Genomic DNA, 21,111 nt, shown 5'->3' with positions numbered 1-21,111 from the left:
TCCATGGAGACCTAACCTATAACTATGAGTATGGAAGGTACTCCAGAAGTAATGTTACATATACATGCAAACACAAAAACATAAATTCCAACACATCAATTCCCTAGCCTGCCTTCTTCAGCTCTGTCCCATAGTAACAATGTACTGTACTCTGCAATAGAAATTCCCATCCCAGTCACCTTTATCTGTTCCACTTGAAAGTCATTAACTTACCATTCTCCTTCCAAACCTCTGCTTTCTTCCTCTGATGCCGCTTCTCATTTCTTTGGCTTCTATTTCTGACATCCACTTGTGCCTGACCATTTTGGTGCCCTTGCTGTGTCTGCAGCTCTCTCTCTCCTCAATTTCCTTCCTGTCTGTTTTGTTTTCAGTACTTGGCTTTGACATCCACTCACAAGATCCTCTAACCTGACACATAGCCCCCAATTTTTTTTCCTCTCAGAATAATCCTGGGTGTTCTCCTAGAGGCCGGACACCGTCTCCTGGGATTAATTGTGTTTATCGTGATCCCAAAATAAACTGGGAAAACAAAAACCACAACCTCTAGATTTCCTGCAGGTCAAAGCTAGCTTTTACTTTTAGGCCCTTAACTTCTGACCCTACCTTGCTCCTGGGAGTACTACTCCCTTGTTGCCGCAGAGGTAACAAAGGGAGTATTCAGGGCCTCTCTAACATGGTAACAGAAGGCCCAAACTCCCGGTTGCATATAGATTCCCTTGGGAAAACTCGACCTGTTTTTTAAATTTGATGTGGATTTTCTGAAGTGGAAACAGAAGTAAAACAATGTGTTTCATTTACTACAAGTTAATGTGTTTTATACGTATATAAAATTTTCTGTGTTCTCCCCTTAAAATGTTCTTTGATCTTAAATACAATTATCACATAATTTGCTTTCTGGCTATCTTTTTTTTTTTTAACCTCTGTCTCATTCAGTTGAGAAATACAGCAGCCATTCACAGGCACAAACCCAAGACTGATTGATATGGGAACTTCTACCTACCTGGTTTCCTATTTGGGTCAGTTCACTCCTCCTTAGACAGCCTAATGGCCCTCTTCTCCTGGACCTGCATTTTTGTCATATTTAGTTCAGTTGCCAGACCACCTTTAACCACCACAGCAGCTCAAAATTTGAGCTCAAATGATTCATCAGCCTCCTACTTCCTAAAGAGCAGGGGTGACAATACGTAGCAGGGGTTTGGTGTATCCTGAAAAGAATCAGTATTTGACCCAGGAATGTAGCTGTAAAAAGAAAATAAAGATTCATTAAGAAGTCCTTACAACACAAAGAAAATGATGAGAAGTTAAAAAGAGAGATTAAAGAAACCACGTGACTTGCTATTTAATCAGCTCTCCAGTTGCAAGATTAATGAAGAAGTCGGAATGCAGCATCTGCCAGCATCTCCTTAAATGCCACTCAGGTCCAGGGGAAGAGGTGGTGTCTGGGGGGTTCCAAGTGTATTGGAGAGTTTGCCTTTTGGGGAGGGGTTGAGGGTCTTACTTCTGACCTAGGTGGTCTCAAAATTATATTTCCTCACCTACATAATCTAGCTTGCCATGCCGATGAGAACATGGCCAAGGTAGACTGGAGGCCTAGTGGAGTGTTTTTAACAGAATGATAGAGGATACAAGATTTTTTTAAAGTGCAAACCAAAGATTTACAAAATTTGTTTCTAATTAATTTCAGTATTCCCTATGCCCATGATTCTGTGCATCAACAGGCTTCCTATCCCCTAATACATAGGACTTTCATCTTCAGCTATTCTGAGTTCTCAGGTTAGGTTGGTACCATAACTTAGATATAGGGGCAGCTCAGTGGTGCAGTAGATAGAGCACTGGCCTTGGAGTCAGGAGTACCTGAGTTCAAATCCTGCCTCAGACACTTAATAATTACCTAGCTGTGTGGCCTTGGGCAAGCTGCTTAACCCCATTGCCTTGCAAAAATCAAAAAACAAAAATTCACATAACTTAGATATAGGAGAGCTATGTTCCTCATCCTTTAAAACATTCTTCCTGGATCTAGGGTCATCTTTTGTAACTATGATATCATTTGTGTCCTACATTCGTATCCTATGAACCAATCCCAGAATTTCTTTACTGAATTCCAGCTAAGTAAAATTGGAATAATTTTGTCTGATCTGTCTGTGGATCCTTCTGGATGCTTAACAGAGATACCGTGGCTTTTAAATCTTTGATGAGTTGCAATCAGCAGTCACTCATTAATGGTTTCTATCTTTAAGATTTCTAAGCTGAAAAGAACCCCTTAATGTCTGTCTCAAAATAAATAACATCGGGGGCAGCTAGGTGGCACAGTGGATAGAGTACCAGCCCTGGATTCAGGAGGACCAGAGTTCAAAAGTGACCTCAGACACTTAACATTACCTAGTTGTGTGACCTTGGGCAAATCACTTAACCCCACTGCCTTTCAAAAACCAAAATACATAAGTAAATAACATCAAATAAAAATTTCAAAGCAGAGCAAAACCCCTAGTTATATGTTGGATTAAGTAAACACTACTCAAAATGGAGGGTTTTGTTTGAATATAGTCAATTGTGACAGGAACACTCTGGAAAGCAGAGTTGGGGTGGAGTGGGAGGCAGGGAGAGATTTCCTGCTTCTTAGATGATTTGCAGGTGTAGACATTTTGGGGATCTTTCTATCAGGAGGGGCAAGATCAACATTATTCCTAAAACGTGTATTCTGTACTTTAGAGGAAAGATAGTATAGGTTAATTCCAACTATAGTTGAAGTTTAAAGAAGGATCCCTGCTTTTGCAAAAATGACCTTGACTCAAAACCTTTCATGGCAAGTTAATTATTGATTTTAGATCCATTTCTTCTTTCTGCTTCTGAGGGAACATAGCATTTGTTTTAATACTCAAATCTAGGTAACACCTAAAGTTGCAGGTTGTTCTCCTCAGAAACAGAATCCAGTTTAATGTCTGCACTAAGTGTCCACCATGTGCAAAGTCCTGAGGGGAAAAAAATGTTCCTATCTGAAAGGAGCTTATATTTTACAGGTAGAATACAATATATAAATAAACTTCTTCAAGGAGAGAGAGAACTCTAATAATTCTTTTCATAGTATATGACATTTACAACATTGTGCCTAGATTTGGATTTGGAATCAGAAAGACTTCAATTAAAATCCAGCTACAGATACTTCTGGCTGAATGACCTTGGGCATTAACTTAAGCTATCTCAGCTTCAGTTTCCTTCTTAGCAGTTCCTCTTACTATTTCCCAGAGTTGTTATGAGAACTAACTGCAGTAAAATGTAACACACTTTGCCACCTTGAAATGCTATTTTTATGTCAGCTATTATGGGTATGCATATAGAAGATAAATTCTATGCATTATTGCTATTTTTATTATTATTTATCATCATCATCATTATAGATTTTGAATCAATGGATTCAAAGCATTCTGAGAAAAAGGTGAGGAAGAAGTGACTTATAGGTATGGGATACCCAAAGTTGCAGAAGTAGATATAGAAAGTCCAGGTCAGGAAAAAAAAAGGAGGTAAGCTATTTAGCTGAACACAAAATGTAAAATGTTTCATACTCTGTTTCAAAATAAAATTTCTATTTTTTATCCAGGCTTGAATTCCAGGATTGTTTCTAATTTGTATAACCAGATTTATTTTAACTCAACTAACTTCTTAGCATGGATTATATAGTTTTCTTACCAGCAAAATATTTATTTGGCTCTGTGCTACGTATAGTACAATACTGGTGAGTATTCATTTAAAGCCAAAACTGATTTGAGATTGGCATCGGTATATAGTGTGTACTTAATAAAGGCTTGGTGACTGATCTTTTTCTTGCCATCATACTGGACTAGTCTCCAATATACCCTTCATGGGCTGTTCAAATTACTGTAGCTGGGTGTGGAAAGGAAAAGGTTAATTTGATCTTGACTGTAATGTGATTAATTAATTATTCCTAAACTCTGGACTAAGTTGGTTGTTACTACTAGCTAAATTTGAGCTAAGCTGTCGAAGTTTTTAATTCTACCACTTGTATTGTGATTTCATTGTGTAACTTTTATGTCACTCTCTTCCTCCTTCTTTCCCCTCCTCCAATAAACTGGGAATGATAATATTAGCTGGCATGTTACACCTACTAGGAGTTATATCAGGTCAGGGTAAGAGTGACTGCCTTTCAACTTTGGTTCCTCTCTTGGTTAAAGCTGTACATTCTTTAAAATGTACAGGGAAAATTAATCTTGGAATATGTCAGTCCAGGGAAAATGGAAGAAACTGCTTAAAACTTTTGGTTTGTTCTTTTACTTCCTGACCCTAGATATAATTAAGGACAGTGTGCTATCAACCAGAAAGTAGGGACCTAGAACCCTAGCACCTATAAATAAAAAATTTAAATCTTTTGTCCTGAGGATGCTGAATGATGCCCAGAATTTACCAAATTTCTGACTAAAAGGAGGTATAGAAAGACCTGAGAAATAATTCTTTTCCTTGGACAAATGATCTCTAAGGAATATCTGGAGACAGTAGGCAGTGTGATTCATAGGCAGGTCATTTGAGTCAGTCTTAAACCAAAGGACCCAGCAGGCTCCTAGAGACTTTGTACTATTAGACATATCAAATGAGATCTTAAAGTCCTTAACTTAGCCAGTAAGGAAACCCAAGGCTCTTTTGAAAAGAGGAGAGGTATTCCTTGCTATGACCTAGTCAGATTCCAATTAGGGTAATTGCATTCTTCCTCCTCAAATTCCCCTGCAGTGTTCACTGACTACTGCCACCTTTTTCATTTCCTGTTCTTAAACAGTAGCTTTGTCTCCTACACAGATGCTCTCTCCACCTAAGCAGTGTTTGCATGTCTAAGGTAGTCTTTGGTGGGAGGAGTGAGTCATATGTCTAGCTGCTTGCAGATTTAGTTAAGGGATCTTCTTGAATGAAAGATGTACTGTAAATGGAAGTCATTAGTGCTAGTGAATCTAAAAGCAGCAGCCTCTCCATCTGTAAGCCTAAACTATGGTAAACATTACTCTGAACGGTAAAAAAAAAAAAAAAAAAAAAGCCTGAAAAATTCACATCCAAGTTTTGGGGATTAGAAGATTTTTAAAAGTCAAATTTTATTGATGCTTTTTGTTTTTGCCTCATGGTCATTTCTAATGTCCACTGTTCTTCACCCAGAAAGAAAAAAAGAAAAACAATTAAGCAAAAAATATCTGATACAATGACCTTATCTGACAATATACCACATGTGTGCATATATGTTTGTGCATATATGTGTGCATATATGTTTCTATATACAAACATATATGTATGTATGAATAGTATTCAATGTATAACTTTTACGTCACAGAGTCATTCTGCCTTAGTATGAAAGGTCATTACCTCAAACTGAGACTCGTTAAAGATATTAGTTGGCTTAAAAGGGTCAAGATCTCCTACTATATCCAAGGCCATCTCCAGTCATCATGATCTATGGTTCTTGTTCTTCATTATCGAAGAAGACCAAAATGACATCACTGTATCCTGATCTAAATCTTGCCACTGGAACCCAATGTCTCTGAAGGAGAAAGTGAGGTTGGTGACTTTGCACAGTCCTCTCCTCCCTTAAATCCAATTCACTTGCAAGTCTGGCCTCACCTCCCTGATGTCATGGTCCTTTTCGAGAATGAAGGACAAACAACAATCTATTCTCCTAGAGTCTAGAGACCATTATAGGTTTTTCCATTATTCAAAGCTTAGCTTCCTTTTTTGTGATCTTTTCAATGACATAGTTGAAGTCACTGAATATACTGTTCTGTTTCAGTAATTTGTAATCACTAGTAGATTCTTAAGCTTTCCTATATATAAGAAATCCTTTTTAACCCAATGCAGAAAGGGCTTTTTAAGGTCCCTTCCAGCCTTAAATCTGTGATTGTATGACAACATGAAAACAACTTCTTCAACAAAGAATCAACCAACAAACTATTGTACTTATTCAGGGACAATAATGTACTAGACCTTGTGCTAGGAGCAGGAGTTGCAAAGTTAAATTGAACAGTTCCCTTCCTCCAGGAGATAAGATTCTTTCAGAAAATAAAGACTCTTAATCCAAACCCACAGAATTCTGTGATCCTTGTGAAAGGGAGATTTAACTGAGGTTCTCATTTATTTTCTCCATTTTTCTAGGTCAACCTCAGGAGACGGGCATCATTATACCCCCTCTTTCTTCCAGATTCTCCTCACAGAAAGTTGGTGATGAAACAATTACCTTTTCAAGTGTCTTGCAAGGAAGGATTGGTGAATTGATGAAAGCTGTATATAGATGAAGTTAGAGTCTTGGTAATGATCATGTTGGACACAAATAAAAAACTGTTCCCTTCCAATGTGAACATAACTCCTTTTGTTAGGGAAGGCAATGTGATATTATAGCCAAGTGACACAGTGGATAGAGTACTAGACTTGGAATCAGGAAGATTCATCCTAATGAGTTCAAATCCAACCTTAGAAACCAACTGGTTATGTGGCCCTGGGCAAGTCACTTAACCCTATTGGTCTGGGTTTAATCATTTGCATAATGAGTTGGAGAAAGAAATGAAAAACCAATGCCAAGAAAAACCACAATTAGGGTCACAGAGTCAGATGACTGAAAATTGACTAAAACATAATGTAATATTATAGCCAGGAAGAAATGTCAAATCTTACCACTAACACTCACTAGCTATAACTATAGAAAAGTAAAAATTTTCTCTGATCCTCACTTTTCTCATCTGCAAAATCAAAATAATACCTTATAGCACCTACCTCCCAGATTTGATAGAGAGTTCAAGGAAAAGAAAGTATGTAAAGCACTCTGCAAACTTTAAAGCCCTATATAAATTGCCAGTTATTATCAAAGGTAAGGATTTAATTTTTTTTCTAGTTCAAAGAGTAAAGATCTAGACGAGATTATGAAATACCAGGGGACTAGTTCTGGCAGCTCTACCCCTGAGTTTGAGTCCCTGATGCCTAAAAGTTAAAGTAAAACTGCAATTTTGTGACTTTAAGACTCCTATTTCCAAGTATTTATGACCTTGGGAATACAGTGCTCTATTTCCATTAGGGGTGAAAAAGCTCTAATGTCAAAGAAGGGTTGTCTATATTAGGTCTGGATTTCCTACTTGTGCACAGTGGATATAACTCTCCCCCTCCTCCAGTGGTGTGCTATTTTACAAGGAGTGTAACTAAGAGGTGTATCATAGTTTGCATGAAGTTTTACCCATATAAATTTAACTTTGCTGGTAGTAGGGCAGTAGGACAAGCTTAAGGCAGATTCAGTTTTTTTCCCCTTTTAATAGATTCTTAATCAATCACTCCTAATTTGGGACAACCTGTTATTCTCTCACTGTTGTTGCAAACTTCTTTGAGGTTCTCTTTCTAGGCAAGCTCTCCTTAACAGAGGTACCTCTGGTACTAAATGTAGACTACCAAGAAAATATCTCCGAATGTCAAAGTTGGAAGGCACCTGAGAGATCATCCACCCAACTCCCTCCTTTTACAGCCTGAGGAAACTAACTCAGAGATATGAAATGCTTGCCTAAGGTCATGAAGACAGTGAGTAGGTTCCAACCTAATCTTCAGACTCCAGTTTCAATGCTCTTTCCATTAAAGAGGTAAAAGGTGTTCATCCCTCTAAATCTCTCCTTTCCCCATTCTTCAGTTCCTTAACTATGTCTCTGAGATTTTCCCCGATAAGCACCGCTGTGTGGACATACTAAAAACTTGGGTGTTCCCCTGAATATGAGTGTGGGTGGGAGTATGTCTGCCAATGAATATGTCTGAGCTTCTGTGTATGTAGAGTGTGTGTGTGTGGTGTGTGTGTGTGTTGTGGTGTGTGTGTGTGAGAGAGAGAGAGAGAGAGAGAGAGAGAGAGAGAGAGAGAGAGAGTCTGTGTATGAGTGGATGTGTGGATGTGTAGAGTATCTCCTTCTGTTGGCCAGTTCTGTGAGCAACTGTGAGTTGCTCTGAGAGAGTACCAGTACATACATTCTCTCTCTCTGTCTCTCTTCTCTTCTCTCTGTCTCTTCTCTCTCTCTCTCCCCCTCTCTTCTCTGTCTCTGTCTCTTTTCTCTCTCTCTCTGTCTCTCTCTCTGTCTCTCTCTATCTCTCTGTCTCTCTTCTCTCTCTGTCTCTCTTCTCTTCTCTCTGTCTCTTCTCTCTCTCTCTCCCCTCTCTTCTCTGTCTCTGTCTCTTTTCCTGTCTCTCTTCTCTCTCTGTCTCTCTTCTCTTCTCTCTGTCTCTTCTCTCTCTCTCTCCCTTCTCTCTCTCTCTACTTTTCTCTCTCTCTCTGTGTCTCTCTCTCCTCTCTCTCTGTCTCTCTGTCTCTCTCTCTCTCTCTCTCTCTCTCTTTCTCTCTCTCTCTCTCTCTCTCTCTCTCTGTCTCTCTCTCTCTCTCTCTCTCTCTCTCTCTCTCTCTCTCTCTCTCTCTCTCTCTCTCTCTCTCTCTCTCTCTCTCTCTCTCTCTCTCTCTCTCTTTTCTCTCTCTCTGTCTCTCTCTCTTTCTCTCTCTCTGTCTCTCTCTCTTTTCTCTCTCTCTCTCTCTCTCTCTTTTCTCTCCTTCAATCTCTCCTCTCTCTCTGTCTCTCTTTCTCTCCCTCTCTCTCTCTCTCTCTCTCTCTCTCTCTCTCTGTCTCTCTCTCCTCTCTCTCTGTCTCTCTCTCCTTTTCTCTCTCTCTCTCTCTCTCTCTCTCTCTCTCTCTCTCTGTCTCTCTCTCCTCTCTCTCTCTCTCTCTCTCTCTCTCTCTGTCTCTCTCTCCTCTCTCTCTGTCTCTCTCTCTCTCTCTCTCTCTCTCTCTGTCTCTCTGTCTCTCTCTCTTCTCTCTTCTCTCTCTCTTCTCTCTCTCTCCTCTCTCTCTATCTCTCTCTCTCTCTGTCTCTCTGTCTCCTCTCTCTCTCTGCTCTCTCTCTTCTCTGTCCGCTCTCTCCTCCTCCCCCGGCTCCCCCCTCCCCCCCTCCGCCCGCTCCCCCTCGCCCGCTCGCCCGCTCCCCCCTCCCCCCCTCCCCCGCTCTCCCTCCCCCCTCGCCCGCTCCCCCCTCCCCCCTCCCCCCCTCGCCCGCTCCCCCTCCCCCTCGCCCGCTCCCCCCTCCCCGCTCTCCCTCCCCCCCTCGCCCGCTCCCCCTCCCCCCTCGCCCGCTCCCCCTCCCCCTCCTCCCCCCTCGCCCGCTCCCCCCCGCCCCCCCGCAGCTCGGGCATTGGGCCGCCCGCCTCCCGGGCGCTGGTTGGCGCCGGCTCCTTTCCGGGCGGGGCGAGGCCGCGGAGCTGCCCGGGAACCGCCTCCGCCGCCGCCGCCGCCTCCGCCTCCTCCGGGGCTGCGTCTCTGCCCAGTGGCTGTTATGGAAACCGGCCCGGCTCGCCAGAGGCGATGATGGAGCAGCCATGGGCCAGGGCCAGCGGCGGCGGGCGGCGGCGGCGGCGGCGGCGGCGGCCCCGGCCCCAGCGGAGCGGGCCGGGGGCTCGGCCCGGCCGGACCCCTGGGAGCTGTCCCTGGAGGAGGTGCTGAAGTCTTAACGAGCAGCCCATCAACGAGGAGCAGGCTTGGGCCGTGTGCTACCAGTGCTGCCGCGGGCCTGCTCGGGGCAGTGCCCGGAGCGGCCCAGGATCCGGGACCCCGCCGACATCCTCCTTCACAAGGATGGGGCGGTCGGCGCGCGGCGGGCGCCCGGCTCCGCGGGGTGAGGATGAGGTACTTCCCTTGGCGCTCGGGCGGCGGGGCTCGGCCCGCGCTCCGCGCCCCTCGCCCTCGCTTCTCCCCCGCCGCCGCCGCCGCTGCTTGGCAGTCCGCTCGGAGGGGCGCCCGCCTGGGGCCGCCTGACTGCGGGCTAAGGGAGGAGGTCAGAGAGGAGGAGCGGGGCAGGGGTGGGGAGCCGGCCCCATGGCTCCCGGAGTGCGAGGAGGCAGGGACCTTTCCTAGCCCCGATAGTCTTTGGCATGATTCTGATAGCTGCCGCTACACACCACACACGCACACACGCACACACACACACACACACACACACACACACAGACACACAGAGACACACAGACACACACACACACATTACACACAGACACACAGAGACACACACATACACACATACACACAGACACACACAGACACACACACACGCACACACACAGACACACACAGACCACACACAGACACACACACACACACACACACACACACACACACACACACACACACAAGCTCTTAAAACTGCTTCATCTCTTTTTTCTAAGACCCTCAACATCAGAGCCCGGTGCTTCTATTTAAGTATCATGTGGATTTTTAAGATGGGAGGATGGAAAAAGGAAATTGCTAGGAGTTCTTGACTTTTAATTATTAAAAACCTGCAGCAATGTCAAGACTTTCCTGAAACCTGTTTCCCACTTCTTTGCTTTGGCTCTCCATCTGTGGTAGCCCCTTGGCCTACCAAGGTTTGCAGCCCTGAGATGACCAAGAAGCTAAGGTGACTGTACCACAATACATCATATATATATATATATATGTGTATATATATATATATATATATATATATGTATATATATATACACACTGTAATATACATAGAGGCCTAGGTCTCCCAGAAAGCAGTCTCTATTGGTTCAAATAATAATAATCACAGTCTTCATTACTGCACAACTTGGGGTCTTTCAGCTATCATTCTAAGTAACTATAACCTCTCCCCCTCTCCCTCTCTTCCTTCCTCCCTCCTGCCTCCCTCAAAGTTTATTCAAGATTGGGGGGTTGTGGTCTTAATCTTTTTCTTTCCAATATGAAAACCTGAATGTTACCTTAAGTCACATGTTGATCTGAACCCAAAAGTTGATCTCATATTTGGGAAACACAAAAGCAGTTGTGTCTGTGTGTGTGTGTGTGTGTGTGTGTGTCTGTATGTGTGTTTCAGAGAGGATAGCTGGAATATCTCCAGCACTGAAACCTGTGGGTTTACAGAAATCAACAGAGACAGGTTCCCAGGAAGATGAAACAGGGCAATACCAAACTAAGGCAATGCACAATGGATTGGCTTTGTGGCTTGGAAGTCTGGAGATCTTTGTTCTATTCATGGTCCATGCTAGAGTGTCACTGAGGATTCATCTGCCTCAATTCTTATATGTGTCTAAGATAGATCTATCATTTTTCAGTCCTACAAGTGACCCAAGTAACATCCAGTAATCTGTAGATGCCATGAGGCAATTTTAAGGAGATAGCCCCAGATCTACAGTGGCCAGAAAATTCTTATGAGACTACATAAGAAGCTCTCATGACTTCCATGTAAAATTAATCTAAACATTGGAAAAAAGGGATTCTTTCCCTTTCCCTGAGTTGTCTAATTCTGTCCCACAGATAAGAAAGACAATTGTTCTCTAGATATGTTTAAATTGTTGATGCTTTAAAAGAGTATATATCATCAGGATCCTTTAAGACATTTACCTTATTACATCAAGAGCTAGTAATGTTCAATTCTCCCTTAAAAATTTGCTGGAACCGACTTGGAATCCATTTGGAAAAAAAGTTTAGAAAATTGAAAGCAAAGAGCCAAAGGTTTATGCTTTATGTACAAGTTAACTTGAAATATAAATTAAGGTTCAAAACTCAAATGTAATAAAAGTGAATCTAATCTTTGAACTTTATAGAAAATAACTATGGGCCCCTCCCAGCGCAGGAAAGACAAATTCACTTTCTATCTGATCTTTGTCATAAATATATCTTGCATAGCAGTGTAAGTTAAAAGTTTTTTTAAAAAAACTGAACTTTTTTCTTTTTGTCTTGAAAACTTTATGAACAGATTGAAACTTTAAGGCAATTATTCGGGTTTTCTTTTAAATTAAAAAAAATGTATCCTTTGTTTTTATATCAACTTCGTTCCTAAATATATTCCAGACTTCTTTCATAAACAGTGAGCCATTCTTTTTTTTAAGTTTTATTTCAGTTTTCAATTAGGAGCATTCATTTTTCTCTTTCAAAAAGGAAACTAAACTCTTATAACACATAGATGTAGTTAAGCAAAACAAATTCTCACATTATCCATATCCAAAATGTATATTTCATTCTGAATCTTGCTTTCATTTCCTTTATGTAATTAGGTAGCAAAAAAGATTGTCAGTGCTCTGGAATCATGGTTGACTTCAGTTGATCAGAGTTCTTAAATTTTTCTCTAAGTTGTTTGACTTTGCATTGTTGTTATTTTTACGTAAATTATTCTCCTGGTTCTATTTTATTCACTTCAGTCTATATTAGTTCCTAAGTCTTCCCAAGTTTCTCAAGATCATTCCTTTCATTTTATGTTATTATAATAGTCCATTACTTTAATTCATCTTAGTCCTTATTTTTGACTTTAGGGATATTATGGTTTGGTTTTTCCTTCTGGCCTTGATTTTTTTTTTAAAGCTGTCAAATGTGTATATATTAATCTTTCACCTAGGAAAAAATTTTGCATCTGGGTTTAAAAGGTATTGTGTAAATTTCTGGTGTGATATTTGTTAATAAAAAAGAAATTAAGCTAAACTCAGGAAATAAATAACCCCGTATCCTAGTAGTGGCATTTTTTTCCCCCAGGAAATAAATTTAATATGTAAAAATACCTTCTATTTAAGAATCTCTCATGAAATTTCAAACATATCTGCTATTAAGGTGGAAAAACCAAACCATTGCTAGTATCTTAAGGGGGGCCTTGTATCAGAACCCCATGATAAGGGATGGAGATTTTTTTTTAAACAAAATCAACACAAAGGCAACCAAAATGAATGGGTGTCCTTTTTGAATACTGTATGATCTCCAAATTGGCTCATTATTGGATTAAATCTAGTGATCTTTCCAGTCACAATGCAGAGGTAAAGTTAGCTTTTTATTTAAATGCCAGCTGGTCAATTAACATGTGACTGAATTTTCAGATGTTATCTTTGGTCATCTTAAGGTTTCCAGAGAATTCAGCTCCCAATGTACAATGTTCTAATGTTCTGGCTCATTCTCTACTGAGAAATAGAAAAGAAAAGAAAAGAAAAAAATAAAAGAAAGAAAGAAAGAAAGAAAGAAAGAAAGAAAGAAAGAAAGAAAGAAAAGAAAGAAAGAAAAGAAAGATTCAGATACAGCATTTCTGTCCTGCATTATTCATTATGAGGTTTCTGGATTGTGTTCCCCAGGCACTGGAAAACCCTCTTGGGTAGGTCAAGTTTGAATACTGACAGATGACATTGGACTATTCAGCCCTCATCTCAGATATATGGCACTCTCTTCTGGCTATTTCTCATATCTTCTCATTCCCTGCCTCTCTTTTCTACTCTGTTTACACTAACCTAACTACAAGTACCTTTTCTGATGTTTTACCATGCATCTCTAAACCTTTCCTTTGATTATACTTGTTTTGTCTACATACCCTTTAATTACAATTTCTCTACTCATATTTTATCCTTAGATACTTTTCCTAATAGTAAAGTGGTGATTTTTGCACCCTCCCCATTCATTTCTACAAAGTGATTCATCTATATTTTACAACCTAAATGTTATAAAAATTAAGGTCTATCAAAAAAAAATTAAGGCCTATCCAATGTAAAAATTCAATTTATTAATTTCCTCATAGACATAATGTCTCCTTTCTTTCACCTCCACCTCTTCTCTCATCACTCCTCTGGCAATGGACTGGGTAATCTTGTTGACCACTGGTTATCCTAGCTAGGTTCAGATAGGTTCATCATCACCTAGTTCTGAGCATGGTCAATTTTTCAAACTACTGCAACTGTGGAAGGCTGGAATCTTATAGGACTTTGAAAAAGCATTCAAGCTTGTGTATATCTCTTTAATCTATATAACTCTTTTTATGAAATTACAGGTGAAGATTTATGTGTGTATGCATACACACAGAGAATGTCATGCGGGATAGAGAAGTGACCTAGGAATCAGAAAAATCTTAGTTCAAGTCTTTATCTTTGACACCCACTGGTTGGGTGACCATTTACAAGTTAATCTTAGTTTTCCAAGTAACAAAATAAAAATGTAAAAATCATTCCTAGCTCAAGGGATTGTACAAAAACAGATAACAGATTGAATTTGGCTCTCTGGTTATCTCCTACCTGCAGTTTGCCAGTCCCTGCTTTAAAACTTATACATGCTCCATATATTTTAAGATTTTCATAAGCAGCTATATGTAGTAACTCATTCTTTCTTGATTATATAAATGGTAAACATAATAATAGTTCTCCATTATAAATATTACAGCTTTATAATTCTGTTTTGGGCCATGGAGTCATCAAATCCTGACAGCAGCAACTACACCTAGTTCCTTGCATTCCCAAACCACTTCAGTAATTAGGTTCCCTATGCCACAAATTTCAATAGGATCTGGAATCCAAGGACCCTCCCTGGCACTTACCTTCTAGGTCCTCTAGATTTTTTAGAGGGCCCAGTAAACAGACATGATACTCATATTGTACTCTAGTGTTCTCTCACAACATTTGCTGTGGTTGTCTTAATTGGCAGCCCATACTATAAAGGATAGAGACTATGTCTACTTAACTTGCTTTTTATATTGCTTTATTCAGGTGAATATTTATTAATAGGACAAGATGATTGAAACACACAAAGGTATTCTTCCATTATTTGAAAGGACATTTTCCCCTATTCCAGTCTCCCTTTAGAATAGAATACTTTTGGGGGCAGCTAGGTGTCAAAGTGGATAGAGCATGGCCCTGGAGTCAGGAGGACCTGAGTTCAAATTTGAACTTAGTCTCTTAAAAATTGCCTAGCTGTGTGACCTTGGGCAAGTCATTTAACCCTATTGCCTTAAATAAATAAATAAATAAATGATTTTTAAAAAGAATAGAATACTTCTGTTCTGAGCATATGGTTTTGACAGAGTCCCTGCCTGCAGGTGGTGTGCTCTTGTCTGCAACTTCCTGACTTTCTGCCAAAGTATAAGTGCCCCAGGCAGAGGGCTCTCTCTCATAGTTTACCAGCTGTCTTTTCACATGGGTCTCCTCATAGCTCTAAGCTATTTGCTGTGGTTGCACTCTGTCAGCATTGCACAGTCATGATGCCAGAAAAAGATGGAACTAAGAAAACCAAATGAAAGACAAAGCAACTTGGCCTCATCCAGGCAAAAATAATTTCTCAAACATCCACTATGTGCCAGTTGTTCAGTTGTGTACAGCTCTTTATGATCCCATTTGGGGTTTTATTAGCAGAGATACTAGAGTAATTTGTCATTTCCTTCTCCAGTTCATTTTACAAATGAGGAAACTGAGGTAAACTGGGTGAAGTGACTTGCCCAAACAGTTTGTAAGTGTCTGAGGCTAGATTTGAACTTAGAAAGATGAGCCTTCCCATCTCCAGGTCCAGCACTCTATCCACTGTGCCACTATGTGCTAATTATTAGAAATATAAAAACAAACCAAAGAAAGTGTCTACTCTCAAGGAACTCCGAATCTACTAAGCAGATATCATTGATACACATCCCTATGAGAAATCTTCACTGGGAACATGGTTTAAATGCCTAGTTTGTAAGGTAAAAGATCAAATAACTACTTATTTAATAACTCCTCTAACCATGTGGCTCAGTGGTGAGAAGATTCATAAAAAGGGACCACAGAAGATCCTCAAATGAATTGAAGACCAATACCCAAGAAAGACGAAATCAATCCAACTCAATTATGAGATACAGGCTGTGATGTAGATTGCACCAAGCATCAGTGAAAGACTTGGATGAAGTCTGAAAATGATTTGGGGCAAGTCAGGAAATCATGCCAGTGTGGAGTTTTATTTCTTGCTTTTCTTATTTCTTTTGAATTTTTATGTAAGATCCCTCCTAGGAAATAACATGGATTTGACTAGAACTAGGAATTCAAGTGAAATAAGCAGTTTTAGAAGGTTAGATTCAAACCTTAGATATTGTCTTAGTCAAAACTTTATTTTTAAAATGAAGAAAGGGGTGGCTAGGTCGTGCAGTGGATAGAGCACTGGCCCTGGAGTTAGGAGTACCTGAGTTCAAATCCAACCTGAGACACTTAATAATTACCTAGCTATGTGGCCTTGGGCAAGCCACTTAACCTCATTTGCTTTGTAAAAACCTAAATAAATAGATAAATAAAAATGAAGAAAGTGAGCTCCAGAAAAATGCTATTTGAAGAAAAATTATCATTTGAATTAGTGGGAGGAAGTTTGGGGAAGCGAATATAGCAAGACCCACGAAAGAAATATAACTAGAAAGCTAATTTGTTGTTAAATATCTTATTACAAGTGTTCCTGAAAATTAGAATGGTTGTTAGCTAACATATTTCTGTTCAGAAAACTGCTTCCTTTTTATGTTTTTTCTTTCTTTCTCATGGTTTCCCCTCACTTTTCTTTTAATTTATCTTTTACAACATGACTGATATGGAAGCATGTTAAACCTGACTGTACATATACCTCTATAACATTGTTTGCTGCCATGGGAAGGGAAGAGAGTGAGGGAAAAAAGTGTTAAAGTCAAAAGCTTGCAAAAGGATGACTTTAGAAAACCACCTTTGCATGTAATTGGAAAAAATAAATTTTAAAAATTTTAAAAAGAAGTAAATGACATAACCCCCCAAAAGAAAGAAAACTGCTTCCTGAGGACTTGAGGGTAGGTAGATTATGTTATGGGTTAGAGGTTAGGGGTGTTTATGTATTTGTGCGTGTATGCAGGGTGGACCCTTCACAATTAGTATGTGGGTGGGTGTTGGCATTGTGGGTTGGCCATGTGAATAGAGGTGTGTTTGTGTATACTGTGGGTGTGTGCTTATGAAAACTGATAGTATTCAGTCTTTATTCTCTCCTGAGCAACTAGGGCTTCCCTTGGTGATCAGTGCATTCAACAAATACATTTTCTGCTAGTAAACAATTATTAGAGCTTCTTATTCTTATCAGAACACCAAGTTTGCCAAGAGGAGTCAGTGATCATCTCAAACTCTTAGCTTATCAGCCTGGTCTAACAGGATCTTTTTCTAGGAATCAGCCAAGTCCAACCTCCATTTTACAGATAAGGAAAAGAGAAGCAATTTGACTAAGGTCACACAAATAGATTCAGGGTTCAAATTTAAGTTCTTTAATTCTTAGATTCAGAGTTTTCTCCACTGAACCACCCCCCTCCAAGTTCTTTTTTTGATTCTTCTAGGCAAAAGTATCATAGAATCTTAGATCTAGATCCTTTCACTTTGCAAGTGAGGAAACTGAGGACCAAAGAGGCTAAAGCGGATTTCATTGTTTTGATATAGCATACAGACAATCAATACATTATTTTACCTTAATTTTGATGTAGGGGACCCTGGTGATTAATTGATACCCATGAATTTTGCATGTCCTGGAGTTATAAAAAAATGGGAATCCTCCATTGGAGCCAGCTCCATCCTTCATTAGCATTCTTAGGTTATCAAGGTCTGTATCCTATGCCAAATTTATTTTCAAGACTATATCTGATGAGATAGTCATTATGCTCTATCCAAGAGTCAGTTTTTTCCTAGAGGAAAATGCCCCATTTGTATTCCTTTTGGACAACTGCTCATAGGAGATGTATATATATATATACATATATATATATATATGTATATATATATATACCCATTATCAGAATGACTTTCCATCTACTCCCCTTTTTTCTCTCCCAGGGAATTTGTAGGCAGATGTCAAGATCAAGAGAGCCAGTGTCCTTTCAACTCAATATCAAGAAAGGATGAGGATGCCAGGGAATATTTGGAATGATGGAAGCTATCTCTTCTACAGTAGCCACAAGTAGAAATACTTCCTACAAACATTCAGAACTGGTCCATCCTGTCCTGGGACATGCCCCATTTAAGTAAATATGCTGTTATGAGACACACAGAGTTGACTTGGTATCGAAAGCATGAAAACATTAGGGTTTCTGTCTCTGATCATTAACTCATTATGACTCTTTCGAGTTGATTTAGCCTCCAGGCAAAGTTGAGGCCCTCTACCAGAAGGAATGGGGATCTGGAATGCCATCACTTTAATTAGCCATGTGAATTAAATCTAGACAAAATCAGGTTCCACTGAAAGCAAATTAGAAGTGTGCTTAACATATTTTAATAGGCAAGGTCTCTCTTAGCTGTTGTCTTTTCTTGGTGTTTTGTAAAAAGGGTATTTGTGTTCATGGAAACAATAATAATAATAATAATAATAGGACATTCAATTAGGGTTTTAAAACTTTCAATACTGTAAAGTACTTCATATCCATTATCTCATTTGGGATCCACTACCACCCTGTGAGGTAGGTTTGAAAATATTATTATCCCCATTTAACAGATGATAAGATTGAGGATTGAGAGATTAAATGGCTTGGCCCATTGTCACACAGCTAATAAGTGCTAGGGATGGGATTCAAACATAAGTCTTCCTGTCTCCTCAGGACACTCTTCATTAGATTTCACTCCTAGTTGAAACTGGCTATAGATACACGCTTTGTGTTCTCTTAACCCAGTGACATTGACTTCAAAAGGGAAAGGGTAGAATAGGTTAAATGTGGGTGAGGTCATTGAGAGTTTTACAGACTGGTAAGACTTTTAATAGGGTCAAAGACTCTTTTTGAACTTACCTGCAAAGTTGGTTTGGGTGATCCTTGTCAGATAAGGTCATAGTGTTCTGTTCCAGTCAATCCAATTTGCTTTCATTCAGAGTCTACAAAAGTATATATTGTCCTGGCTACTATTTCAGACTTCTAGAAGCTTTTCCTAAGTTAGACCATATGATCTGCAGTTGACTATTCTGGGCTGGCTATAGTCAGGCCAGTGAAATAGGCAAAGTTTATATGAAGTGTCCTCCATCTTAAATTTCATTGACACCCTTCTTTTTGTGGGGTATGTGGGGGGGTTCTCTCTCCCAGGTACCAAGTTACTCAGGTCATTGTAGCTATCCATCAACTACTTTAAATTGAACCTCCCCTAGAATCTTACCTGTTCTGTGAGCTATTCGTACAGTGACCTATTCATAGATGAACCATAGATGAAATGGTAAACTAATTCATAGGATCATGCTAATACTTAATGGTGCTAGGGTATTTGCATTCTTATCAGGGACAATGCCTTAACCCAAAGGAATGAATCTTTGGGGACTTATGTAGTGTGGGAGAAGAATTTAGGAATGGAGTTACAGTGCTCCATTATAACCATAAGATTTAAAGCTATGAGGCATTATTTAGTCCAATTTCCTTATTTTTCAGATGGGCAAACTGAGATTCAGAAAGGAGTCACCTACAGTCACCCAGATACTTGTGCACTTTTATGCAATTGCTACCACAAATATTATCTCCAACTTATTTTTGAAATATACAGGATGTCTGACTGTGAGTTCCTTACTCAGGGGTTTAAAGACCCTTCCTCTTTCTATCACAAGCCACTCCAAATCTTTTCAATCAGTATTTAAGTACCAGATCTGTGCTAAGCTAAGCCAGAGCAGAGCAGTCACCTTCAAACAATGTGGTTTAATTTAGGAAGGGGATACAAAGAAAGGAGGGGAAATAATTGTCCCTGACTTCAGGAAACTCACATTCAAATGGGGAATACATACAAATAATTACATATACATTATATAGAGATAGATATATTGTACAGAGTGAATGGAACACAATATTGTAGAGGATAGGCTCTGGCAGTGGAGGTGACTGGGAAAGGCCTCTTTTAGAACCTGGGATTTGAACTGAGGCTTGCAGGAAGCTAGGGAAACCTAATAAAAGAGGTGAGGAGGAAGATCATTCCAGACATGGATAGTCAGTGCAAAGGCAGAATTGGGCAATCAAGAGTCATATTTAAGGAAAAGCAAGGCCAATATTCTTAGATCACAAAATAGATGAAAGGGGTCCTGGGAAGGTAGGAGAGAGCCAGGTTCTAGAGAGCTCTCAATGTCACATAGAGAATTTTCTATTTGATCCTGGAATGGTCTTCACTCAGCATGGATTTTTCACTATTGCTGATTTTGTCTATCTGTACTGTACTTGTTTTAGGAAGACAGAACAGTATGTGATTGGCTACGTATAATCTTTATCAGGTTGCTTGCTGTCTTGGGAAAGAAGGAGGGAGGTAGAAAAATTTGGAACTCAAAAATCTTTCAAAAAATGAATGTTGAACATTGTCTTTACATGTTATTGGAAAAAAAAACTATTAAAGAAATAGTGTGTGACTTAGAGGCAATAAAAGAACATTTTTTCTACGTGAGCCAAGTGTAAATGATAGTCATTCCTGCTGAGACAGAATTGCATACCTTTTGCTAGAAATAGGCTGAGCTCATTATAGGAATTATATTCCCTTCCTCTGCCCCATATCATTCCCTCCAGTCACCTCTCCTGAAGAATCATTCTTTGTGAAGGAGCCCTGCCCTTTAGTCTTTGCCATCCCACAATGGAATGAGAGTATAAAAAAGATCTCTTAGGTGCAGGCTCACCATGCAGCTGCTGTGATCTATTGCTAAAGATTGGAAGGATGCCTTTAGGCAAGGGTAGGTGTTGAGCAGCTTCTCCCACTGTACAGATAGCACATAAGACTGAATTTATTTCTTTAAGTTTCTACAAACCATATGATATAGAGGGATCATTACCAAGGGTTTCCCATAGATTGGCAGGAACAAAGCCACTAAAAAAATAAAACATTGCAATTGGGGGTCAGTGAACATTGCTTTGCATCCTAGTGTTGTGGCTTACTACTTGAATGACCTTGGATAAGATTTTTCCCTTCCCTTGGCATCACAGAAGCTGATAGATAGAAAAGACTGCAATGTATCCCCCTTGAACTTGAACAAGAATCTCTTTAAAACTTCCCTTGACAAATGTTCATCCAGTCTTTGCTGGAAAAATTCTAATGGAGGAACCCTTTTAATTCTAGAGGCAGCCCATTCCTCTATTAGATCTTACTGTTTGGAGACTTTTGCTTAAAAAGAAAGAGCCTTACCTTCCCGTGCTGTGATTTCTGCTCATTGTTCCAAATTCTGTCCTCTAAGTCCAAACAAAATAAGGTTAATTTCTCTTCCACACAAAGCCTTCAAATTCTAGGACACAGTTACCCCAATCTTCCCCCAGCTAAAATACTCTCAGATTTTTTTCTCATCTGATCTTCATATTGTATGAGCTGAAGCCCTTTCATCATCCTAAATTCCTTTTTCTGGATGCCCTTCAGCTTTTCAATGTCTT

At 39.9% G+C, this 21,111-nt stretch overlaps 1 protein-coding gene across 1 annotated transcript in view; it reads left to right on the top strand.

Annotated features, from left to right (window-relative positions):
- SPIRE2 (spire type actin nucleation factor 2) overlaps window positions 1-21,111 on the top strand; it is a 74,039-nt gene that overhangs the window by 3,777 nt on the left and 49,151 nt on the right. The window contains 4 exon segments of the mRNA XM_074213236.1: window positions 9,363-9,413; window positions 9,415-9,493; window positions 9,495-9,554; window positions 9,557-9,659. Of these exon segments, the coding sequence (XP_074069337.1) occupies window positions 9,363-9,413; window positions 9,415-9,493; window positions 9,495-9,554; window positions 9,557-9,659 (293 nt within the window).

Source organism: Macrotis lagotis, chromosome 1 (assembly GCF_037893015.1).
Source record: "Macrotis lagotis isolate mMagLag1 chromosome 1, bilby.v1.9.chrom.fasta, whole genome shotgun sequence".
Lineage (NCBI taxonomy): Eukaryota > Metazoa > Chordata > Mammalia > Peramelemorphia > Peramelidae > Macrotis > Macrotis lagotis.
Note: the sequence above shows the minus strand (reverse complement) of the source record. Positions and strands in the feature narration are given on the sequence as shown.